The sequence below is a fragment of the Ostrea edulis genome, chromosome 9 (assembly GCF_947568905.1).
Source record: "Ostrea edulis chromosome 9, xbOstEdul1.1, whole genome shotgun sequence".
Classification (NCBI taxonomy): domain Eukaryota; kingdom Metazoa; phylum Mollusca; class Bivalvia; order Ostreida; family Ostreidae; genus Ostrea; species Ostrea edulis.
The window spans coordinates 851531-863653 of NC_079172.1; the positions used below are offsets into that span (position 1 = coordinate 851531).

At 33.3% G+C, this 12123-nt stretch overlaps 1 protein-coding gene across 1 annotated transcript; it reads right to left on the reverse strand.

Annotated features, from left to right (window-relative positions):
* Positions 1-2522: 2522 nt before the first annotated feature.
* LOC125679910 (uncharacterized) lies at positions 2523-5129 on the reverse strand. The gene is made up of 3 exons (XM_056148229.1): positions 4765-5129; positions 3962-4106; positions 2523-3696 (listed from the first exon to the last, which is right to left on the reverse strand). Exons 1-3 carry the CDS (start codon positions 5105-5107, stop codon positions 3468-3470), a joined length of 717 nt encoding a protein of 238 aa, XP_056004204.1. The 5' UTR covers positions 5108-5129; the 3' UTR covers positions 2523-3467.
* Positions 5130-12123: the final 6994 nt, after the last annotated feature.

Consider the following 12123-nt stretch of genomic DNA (forward strand, 5'->3'; position numbering starts at 1 on the left):
TATTCCTATATTTCCCTATAAACTTGAAGGTTCCTATATTTTCCCTCTAAGTCCCCCTATAAAGCCCTATGTAGGTGTAGCCAATTGGCAGCAAAATTTAAGCCATATGCTTATTGATACAATCATACCTATGATACATTCAGATATGTATTTTTGTTACATGTATTTTTGACAAAACAACATTAATTTAAGAGAATGGCTTTTTAAGAAACTGAAATACTTATCTCGAAACTTCTTTAATTTACATTTTAGCATATATTCTTATTATTTTAACATTTACTGAATCAGCAATCCATTTGAAGATTGTCATTATAAGCATGGCTTGCTATTAAAATCAATGGACTGGGTAAATATGAACTAAATTATACCATGTCATCTAGATCATATTTTTCTCCATTTCATTATATTAGTTTCAAATAAGCAATTTCAAACCTTTCTATTTTATTTTAAATGTTCAATTTATCCACTTCTAACATTTTGAAACTGTCTATATGCTGATCAATGTCAGTCCTTCTGTCAGCTCAATATAACAAACTTGTGGTTAAATCTGTAGTAAAATCCCAATATTTGCCCAATAAACTGCAAAAAAAAATAATCTTATAATCCTATATTATTTAAACCAAAAGTGGCTTGACACCCTGACAATGGTTTTTCTTCAGATTTTCAAATTACCCCCATCCCATTTTCATAAATTTTACATACCATTATTATTATTATTTTTTTGTTTTGTTATTATTATAGTTTTCCTAATATATTATATAGATTTGATTCAATCATAGGGCTCACAAGAAAACAAGAAGTGTTGTAGAGAGAGGGATAGGCCAACTTAAGAGAAGATTCCATGTTCTGCATGGAGAAATCCGCCTTTCTCCAGAAAAGGTGTGCTAAGTCATCATTGCTTGCTGCGTTTTGCACAACATATGCAAATCTAGACAGATACCTTGCCCAGCTGATGATAGTGGGAATGATGATGAAAATGTTAACAACCAACAAGATGATGGGCATGCTACTGGTAATCATCAGAACGGTCAAACAGAAGGACTAAGGTACAGACAACTATTTGCAGAAAATCACTCTTGATTGGTAAGCATTATGGAGGCTGGGACATTTAAGATAGAGATTAACAAAAGATGTTTGTAAAACACATATGCCCCCCCATGGTGCAAAATTGAAAAGGGTTATACACACACACATCATTTAATTGAGAGTAGTATCATCAATTCAAAATATTGAGCAGACAATATATTCCTATGTCAAGAGTGGATTGACCATGTGACCTAAAAATCAATAGGGGTCATCTTCTTCTGAAGATGTACCAGTGTACCAAGTTTGATGTCTGTCAAGCAAAGGGTTCTCAAGATATTGAACGGGCAGTATATTCCTATGTCCAATTTGACCCTTGACTTTTGACCATGTGATCTGAAAATCAATAGGGGTCGTCTTCTCCTGAAGACGTACCAGTGTACCAAGTTTAATGTCTGTCAAGCAAAGGGTTCTCAAGATATGGAGCAGACAGTATATTCCAATGTCCAGTTTGACCCTTGACCTTTGACCATGTGATCTGAAAATCAATAGGGGTCGTCTTCTCCTGAAAACGTACCAGTGTACCACGTTTGATGTCTTTCAAGCAAAGGGTTCTCAAGATATTGAGCGGACATTATATTCCTATGTCCAGAGTAGATTGACCCTTGACCTTTGACCTTTTGACCTGAAAAACAATAGGAATCCTCTTCTACTCATAACTAACCCACATATGAAATATCATTATCATCAAGTGAATGGTTCTCAAGATATTGAGCGGACAACACATGGTCTACAGACCGACCGACCGACCGACAGGTGCAAAACAATATGCCCCCTCTTTTTCAAAGGAGGGCATAAAAATTATATTTCACATATTTTAAAAACTGAATTCATGCATTATTAAATGTGGCTTTGTTTCAGAAATTGTTTGTTTGCCCTTATATCTGACCTACTGATGATAATTTTCAACCCCTGTTTTCCTTTTAAATCATTTTAGTATACATTAAATTTCTTTTTCTTTAAATCAGACATTCAACATTACTTTATACTAATACCAATTGATTATTGTATCAAAATTTAAAAAAAGAAAGAAAAAAGTACATGTAAAATATTTCCTACCCTCTTAACTATTGTCTATAATCCTCCAATCAGAAATGGACAAACAAACATATTTCAATTTTGGCCAGAATGAAAACAAATCTACTACAGACATGTGTTTTATCATGATCATCAATTTATTTAGTTTAAGAATTATACAAAGTTGAGTCAAATAAATTGATAAATAATTTTCATGAATAACAGTCAAAGGCAGATATTATATTTCATATATTTTACTGGTATACAGTGTGCAACTAAATTTAAAAAAAAATACTTTTCATTCATGTTTTCTTCAGAATGCAAAAATTCTGGTATCACACATACACAAACTTCACATTTACAAATTTCATAAGAGCGAGCAGAGTTTTAACAGTTACCATATACAAAGTACTAATTGTATGTCTTGTAAATTATTTTAAAAATATGTTGTAACAGAAATTTGTCGATATAGTTATATCTGTAATATGATACTCATAATTAATGTAAAACAATAAATTTTGGACAATTAAGTCACATATATATATAGTCATTCATGTAATGACAACTCATTGCAATGAAAAACAATCAATTTTAGGGATTCAATTTGACTTATATATAGTAATGAGAATGAAATAATTCTTTGATAAACAATGTCACAAACTATCAAGCTTTATGGAAACTGAAAAAATTAACAGTTTATATGAATATGCAAAATTTCCTTAAAAAGTCATATAAGATTTACAGTTATTAAAAAATCGTAACACACAGTAAGAAAAAAGTTACAGTTTGTTTTTGGGTTGTTATCTGTTAAGTTGTTCTTATAATTTGTCTCCTCTTCCTATACTACATTGATATGATAACCATGGCCCTGCAGTTCTTTAAAAGATTTCTAAAAAAATGTTTCCAATATATTGACATGTAAAAATCTGATCCATTGTTGTGGCCCTACTGTACCCTCTAGAGCCATGATTTGAATAAACTGAATATACAATAGCAGAGGATGCTTGCTTATCATCATGACTATAATCATAGCTAGCAGTGCATAAGAAGATTTTTAAAGACTTAAAATTAAACTTAAATATATAATCCCATGTACAACTCTGATCCCTTATTGTGGCCCTATCCTACACTCAGGGTTCACAAAATGAACTAATATGAACATTCGACAATGCTTGCAACTTTGATTCTATTGAGAAAATAGTTTTTAAAATATATCATATTCTGATAGTCACATATAAAATGTTTCCCCTACTCTGGTCTCACCCTAACCACAGTGGCCATGAATTTGAATACTTGAATCTGAACTGCCTGAAGATGCTGACAAACAACAGCAAAAATATTGATCAGTCTCTTAATCTAAGGATGGTTCATTCCTCTTTTTTAAGCTTTCTTATTTTCATTTCCAAATACTGGACTTCTAGTTCCAGCTTCCTGCAAGTTAGTTCTTCCATTTTTCTTTTCAGGTTAATGTCCCTGCTGCTATTGCCTGAGGTTACCAATGGCAATGAAGACTCCAGGACATATGTTACTTCTAGGGGAGTTGATCCAAGAATGTGGGGATCTGTATCTGGAGGTCCTTCAATTACATGGATTCCCCTATGATGGGAAGAGGAATACATTATTCTTTATGAATCTTGTATTAATCCATTTGAGAATGATTAAATGATGACTTGGATGATTAGTTTAATAATTGTTGTTCTATTTCTATTTTGATGTTTATATGATATATCATTAATTTATTTACACAAATCAAATTACAAACATTAATTCTGTCATGGTAGATTCCAATCAATCAAAGAATTTGACACCTATTATGATACAATTTTAAATAGTAAATGATGTTACTCATTAAGTTACTTACACAGATTCATCACCAAGTATATCTAGGTTTAGCAGGGACGTATCAATGCCTCCCTCTATACCCATTAGGCAAGTGTTATTTGCCCCAATTACACTAGTAACAGCTTCCGCTACAGCACTCAATGACTTCGGAGGAGGACCACCACCTGCAAAAAAAAAATGTCTTCTGTAAAAATGTATTGAATTGCTACATACTGTGTGGATTTCTTTTTATCCTACAGGATTTATAAAGTGTTAAAATATAATATTACTGTAATGCACTGTATAGAATTATAAAAGAAATGTACGTGTTTTAAATAACATGAATTTAAAAGCATATGACATGTCAAATATTTAATTGGCGGGGGTGGGTGGGGGGGGGTCTTTTTTATCACATGAAATGTTACATTAATTTCTGAAATCATGTATGATTGTTGAATAACAATGTCATAAGGAATGCTGTTATGATTTTCAAGTTCCTTAAATGATTAAGACAATTTAAAAGATAAAGGGGTCGAAACAACTAGGGGCCGAAACGACTTGTGAGCGAAATGAGTGGCCAAAACGAACAAAGGTAAATACCCCACATTATCTTTTCATCGGTATAATTCCTTGCAATGAAAATGAAATGAAAGATTTGCCTGGATAAAATACGCATTTTAATCTCACTGTGTTAATGGGATGCATAAGTATACTTGTATATTTAATGTGATACACAAGTTCTCCTAACACTCGCGTACTCGTCAGTATATGTAGGTCTATGCACCTATCTATTGGTCATAAAACTTGTATTCACCATAATTTACAATTTCATCACCAACTCACCTGTACCAGTAATTATACGTCTGTGGTTGGAAATCTCCGTTTTTGTCTTCGAGAAGATGTTGTGCCACTTTTTCTCAACTTCTGCTGCCGTTCGAGTTGGCCCAACACTCATAGCACGAAGTTTTACCGCAATCTCCCCCCACGCTTTCGACTTCATTTGAGAGGTTAACTGGGGACTTAGTTTCCCTCTCACAACATCCTTGTATTCTTCAACAAGAGTAGTGAGTGCCAAGGACTCCTCACTACTCCAGTTTGGCTTTCGTTTGAGTTTGTGGCTTTCCATGTTTACGTCTGCGAAATTTGACAGATGTGACGTAAAACATGTTAAAAATACGACCTCCATCGCACAAGAGTTCCACCTTTAGTTTGGGAAATACTCTGCGTTGCTAGGGTGACTCAACTTAAGTTTTCTAAATTACTAAGAACTGTACTTAGCTAAGAACAGTGCTTAACTTTTTTATGAATTGATACTTAAGTATTTTTCTTAGCTAAGAATTTTTTTAGTACTTAAGTAGGAAATCTAAGAAAAATCTTAGAATCTTTATGAATCCCGGCCCTGGTTTCACAGATGTACGGAAACATTACCGAATGAAAATACTCAAAGTATTTTAGGAGATAGCGCTAGTTCAACGAGTCTATTTCATCAGTTTTAGAGTAGTATTTTTGTCGAGATCGGTCCATTTCGGCCAGGTTTTTCAATATACCTCATCAATTTATTTCCAATATTTTTATATATTCTACTAGCCCTGGTTTCACAGATGTGCGGAAACATTACCGAATGAAAATACTCAAAGTATTTTAGGAGATAGCGCCAGTTTAACGAGTCTATTCCATCAATTTTAAAGTAGTATTTTTGTCGAGATCGGTCCATTTTATATATTCTAATAGCCGTGATTTCACAAATGTGCGGAAACATTATCGAATGAAAATACTCAAAGTATTTTAGGAGATAGTGCCAGTTCAACGAGTCTATTCCATCAGTTTTAGAGTAGTATTTTTGTCGAGATCGGTCCATTTCGGCCAGGTTTTTCAATATGCCACATTAATTTATTTCCAATCTGTTTAAATATTCTAATAGCCCTGGTTTCATAAATATGCGGAAACTTTGCCGAATGAAAATACTCAAAGTATTTTAGGAGAAAGTGCCAGTTCAACGAGTCTATTCCATCAGTTTCAGAGTAGTATTTTTGTCGAGATCGGTCCATTACGGCCAGGATTTTCAATATACATCATTAACTTATTAAAAATATGTTTATATATTCTAATAGCCCTGGTTTTACAGATGTGCGGAAACTTTACCGAATAAAAATACTCAGAAGTATTTTGGGAGATAATCCCAGTTCAACGAGTCTATTCCATCAGTTTTAGAGTAGTATTTTTGTCGAGATCGGTCCATTTCGGCCAGGTTTTTCAATATACCTCATTAATTTATTTCCAATCGTTTTATATATTCTAATAGCCCTGGTTTCACAAATGTGCGGAATCATTACCGAATGAAAATACTCAAAGTATTTTAGGAGATAGTGCCAGTTCAACGAGTTTATTCCATCAGTTTTATAGTAGTAGTTTTGTCGAGATCGGTTTATTACGGTCATTTTTTTCAATATACCTCATTACCTAATTTCCAATCTGTTTATATATTCTAATAGCCCTGGTTTTACAGATGTGCGTAAACTTTACCGAATAAAAATACTCAACAGTATTTTAGGAGATAATGCCAGTTCAACGAGTCTTTTCCATCAGTTTTAGAAAAGTATTTTTGTCGAGATCGGTCCATTTCGGCCACGCTTTTCAATATACCTCATTAAATTATTTCCAATCTGTTTAAATATTCTAATAGTCCTGGTTTCACAAATGTGCGGAAACTTTACCGAATGAAAATACTCAAAGTATTTTAGGAGATAGTGCCAGTTCAACCAGTCTATTCCATCGGTTTTAGAGTAGTATTTTTGTCGAGATCGGTAAATTTCGGCCAGGTTTTTCAATATATCTCATTAACTTATTTCTAATCTTTTTATATATTCTAATAGCCCTGGTTTTACAGATGTACGGAAATCTGACCGAATAAAAATACTCAAAGTATTTTAGGAGATAGTGCCAGTTCAACGAGTCTATTCCATCAGTTTTAGTGTAGTATTTTTTGTCGAAATCGGTCCATTTCGGCCAGGTTTTTCAATATACCTCATTAATTTATTTCCAATCGTTTTATATATTCTAATAGCCCTGGTTTCACAGATATGTCGAAACATTACCGAATGAAAATACTCAAAATATTTTAAGAGATAGTGCCAGTTCAACGAGTCTATTCCATCAGTTTTAGAGTAGTATTTTTGTCGAGATCGGTCCATTCCGGCCAGGTTTTTCAATATACCTCATTAATTTATTTCCAATCTTTTTATATATTCTAATAGCCCTGGTTTCATAGATGTGCGGAAACATTACCGAATGAAAATACTTAAAGTATTTTAGGAGATAGTGCCAGTTCAACGAGTCTATTCCATCAGTTTTAGAGTAGTATTTTTGTCGAGATCGGTCCATTTCGGCCAGGTTTTTCAATATACCTCATTAACTTATTACAAATATTTTTATATATTCTAATAGCCCTGGTTTTACAGATGTGCGGAAACTTTACCGAATAAAAATACTCAAAAGTATTTTAGGAGATAATGCCAGTTCAACGAGTCTATTCCATCAGTTTTAGAGTAGCATTTTTGTCGAGATCGGTCCATTACGGCCAGGTTTTTCAATATACCTCATTAATTTATTTCCAATCGTTTTATATATTCTAATAGCCCTGGTTTCATAGATGTGCGGAAACATTACCGAATGAAAATACTCAAAGTATTTTAGGAGAGAGTGCCAGTTCAACGAGTCTATTCCATCAGTTTTAGAGTAGTATTTTTTGTCGAAATCGGTCCATTTCAGCCAGGTTTTTCAATCTATCTCGTCAACTTATTACAAATATGTTTATATATTCCAATAACCCTGGTTTACAGATGTGCGTAAACTTTACCGAATAAAAATACTCAAAATTATTTTAGGAGATAGTGCCAGTTCAACGAGTCTATTCCATCAGTTTTAGAGTAGTATTTTTGTCGAGATCGGTCCATTTCGGCCAGGTTTTTCAATATGCCACATTAATTTATTTCCAATCTCTTTAAATATTCTAATAGCCCTGGTTTCATAAATATGCGGAAACTTTGCCGAATGAAAATACTCAAAGTATTTTAGGAGAAAGTGCCAGTTCAACGAGTCTATTCCATCAGTTTCAGAGTAGTATTTTTGTCGAGATCGGTCCATTACGGCCAGGTTTTTCAATATACCTCATTAACTTATTACAAATATGTTTATATATTCTAATAGCCCTGGTTTCACAGATGTGCGGAAATCTGACCGAATAAAAATACTCAAAGTATTTTAGGAGATAGTGCCAGTTCAACGAGTCTATTCCATCAGTTTTAGAATAGTATTTTTGTCGAGATCGGTCCATTTCGGCCAGGTTTTTCAATATACCTCATTAACTTATTACAAATCTTTTTATATATTCTAATAGCCCTGGTTTACAGATGTGCGTAAACTTTACCGAATAAAAATACTCAAAATTATTTTAGGAGATAATGCCAGTTCAACGAGTCTATTCCATCAGTTTTAGAGTAGTATTTTTGTCGTGATCGGTCCATTTCGGCCAGGTTTTTCAATATACCTCATTAATTTATTTACAATCGTTTTATATATTCTAATAGCCCTGGTTTCATAGATGTGCGGAAACATTACCGAATGAAAATCTCAAAGTATTTTAGGAGATAATGCCAGTTCAACGAGTCTATTCCATCAGTTTTAGAGTAGTATTTTTGTCGAGATCGGTCCATTTCGGCCAGGTTTTTCAATATGCCACATTAATTTATTTCCAATCTCTTTAAATATTCTAATTGCCCTGGTTTCATAAATATGCGGAAACTTTGCCGAATGAAAATACTCAAAGTATTTTAGGAGAAAGTGCCAGTTCAACGAGTCTATTCCATCAGTTTCAGAGTAGTATTTTTGTCGAGATCGGTCCATTACGGCCAGGTTTTTCAATATACCTCATTAACTTATTACAAATATGTTTATATATTCTAATAGCCCTGGTTTCACAGATGTGCGGAAATCTGACCGAATAAAAATACTCAAAGTATTTTAGGAGATAGTGCCAGTTCAACGAGTCTATTCCATCAGTTTTAGAATAGTATTTTTGTCGAGATCGGTCCATTTCGGCCAGGTTTTTCAATATACCTCATTAACTTATTACAAATCTTTTTATATATTCTAATAGCCCTGGTTTACAGATGTGCGTAAACTTTACCGAATAAAAATACTCAAAATTATTTTAGGAGATAATGCCAGTTCAACGAGTCTATTCCATCAGTTTTAGAGTAGTATTTTTGTCGAGATCGGTCCATTTCGGCCAGGTTTTTCAATATACCTCATTAATTTATTTACAATCGTTTTATATATTCTAATAGCCCTGGTTTCATAGATGTGCGGAAACATTACCGAATGAAAATCTCAAAGTATTTTAGGAGATAATGCCAGTTCAACGAGTCTATTCCATCAGTTTTAGAGTAGTATTTTTTGTCGAAATCGGTCCATTTCAGCCAGGTTTTTTTAATATACCTCATTAATTTATTTCCAATCTTTTTATATATTCTAATAGCCCTGGTTTCACAGATGTGTCGAAACATTACCGAATGAAAATACTCAAAATATTTTAGGAGATAGTGTCAGTTCAACGAGTCTATTCCATCAGTTTTAGAGTAGTATTTTTGTCGACATCGGTCCATTTCGGCCAGGTTTTTCAATCTATCTCGTTAACTTATTACAAATATGTTTATATATTCTAATAGCCCTGGTTTACAGATGTGCTTAAACTTTACCGAATAAAAATACTCAAAATTATTTTAGGAGATAGTGCCAGTTCAACGAGTCTATTCCATCAGTTTTAGAGTAGTATTTTTGTCGAGATCGGTCCATTTCGGCCAGGTTTTTCAATATGCCTCATTAATTTATTCCCAATCTTTTTATATATTCTAATAGCCCTGATTTCACAAATGTGCGGAAACATTATCGAATGAAAATACTCAAAGTATTTTAGGAGATAGTGCCAGTTCAACGAGTCTATTCCATCAGTTTTAGAGTAGTATTTTTGTCGAGATCGGTCCATTTCGGCCAGGTTTTTCAATATGCCTCATTAATTTATTCCCAATCTTTTTATATATTCTAATAGCCCTGATTTCACAAATATGCGGAAACATTATCGAATGAAAATACTCAAAGTATTTTAGGAGATAGTGCCAGTTCAACGAGTCTATTCCATCAGTTTTAGAGTAGTATTTTTGTCGAGATCGGTCCATTTCGGCCAGGTTTTTCAATATGCCACATTAATTTATTTCCAATCTCTTTAAATATTCTAATAGCCCTGGTTTCATAAATATGCGGAAACTTTGCCGAATGAAAATACTCAAAGTATTTTAGGAGAAAGTGCCAGTTCAACGAGTCTATTCCATCAGTTTCAGAGTAGTATTTTTGTCGAGATCGGTCCATTACGGCCAGGTTTTTCAATATACCTCATTAACTTATTACAAATATGTTTATATATTCTAATAGCCCTGGTTTCACAGATGTGCGGAAATCTGACCGAATAAAAATACTCAAAGTATTTTAGGAGATAGTGCCAGTTCAACGAGTCTATTCCATCAGTTTTAGAATAGTATTTTTGTCGAGATCGGTCCATTTCGGCCAGGTTTTTCAATATACCTCATTAACTTATTACAAATCTTTTTATATATTCTAATAGCCCTGGTTTACAGATGTGCGTAAACTTTACCGAATAAAAATACTCAAAATTATTTTTAGGAGATAATGCCAGTTCAACGAGTCTATTCCATCAGTTTTAGAGTAGTATTTTTGTCGTGATCGGTCCATTTCGGCCAGGTTTTTCAATATACCTCATTAATTTATTTACAATCGTTTTATATATTCTAATAGCCCTGGTTTCATAGATGTGCGGAAACATTACCGAATGAAAATCTCAAAGTATTTTAGGAGATAATGCCAGTTCAACGAGTCTATTCCATCAGTTTTAGAGTAGTATTTTTTGTCGAAATCGGTCCATTTCAGCCAGGTTTTTTTAATATACCTCATTAATTTATTTCCAATCTTTTTATATATTCTAATAGCCCTGGTTTCACAGATGTGTCGAAACATTACCGAATGAAAATACTCAAAATATTTTAGGAGATAGTGTCAGTTCAACGAGTATATTCCATCAGTTTTAGAGTAGTATTTTTGTCGACATCGGTCCATTTCGGCCAGGTTTTTCAATCTATCTCGTTAACTTATTACAAATATGTTTATATATTCTAATAGCCCTGGTTTACAGATGTGCTTAAACTTTACCGAATAAAAATACTCAAAATTATTTTAGGAGATAGTGCCAGTTCAACGAGTCTATTCCATCAGTTTTAGAGTAGTATTTTTGTCGAGATCGGTCCATTTCGGCCAGGTTTTTCAATATGCCTCATTAATTTATTCCCAATCTTTTTATATATTCTAATAGCCCTGATTTCACAAATGTGCGGAAACATTATCGAATGAAAATACTCAAAGTATTTTAGGAGATAGTGCCAGTTCACCGAGTCTATTCCATCAGTTTTAGAGTAGTATTTTTGTCGAGATCGGTCCATTTCGGCCAGGTTTTTCAATATGCCACATTAATTTATTTCCAATCTCTTTAAATATTCTAATAGCCCTGGTTTCATAAATATGCGGAAACTTTGCCGAATGAAAATACTCAAAGTATTTTAGGAGAAGGTGCCAGTTCAACGAGTCTATTCCATCAGTTTCAGAGTATTATTTTTGTCGAGATCGGTCCATTACGGCAAGGTTTTTCAATATACCTCATTAACTTATTACAAATATGTTTATATATTCTAATAGCCCTGGTTTTACAGATGTGCGGAAATCTGACCGAATAAAAATACTCAAAGTATTTTAGGAGATAGTGCCAGTTCAACGAGTCTATATAATCAGTTTTAGAATAGTATTTTTGTCGAGATCGGTCCATTTCGGCCAGGTTTTTCAATATACCTCATTAACTTATTACAAATCTTTTTATATATTCTAATAGCCCTGGTTTACAGATGTGCGTAAACTTTACCGAATAAAAATACTCAAAATTATTTTAGGAGATAATGCCAGTTCAACGAGTCTATTCCATCAGTTTTAGAGTAGTATTTTTGTCGAGATCGGTCCATTTCGGCCAGGTTTTTCAATATACCTCATTAATTTATTTACAATCGTTTTATATATTCTAATAGCCCT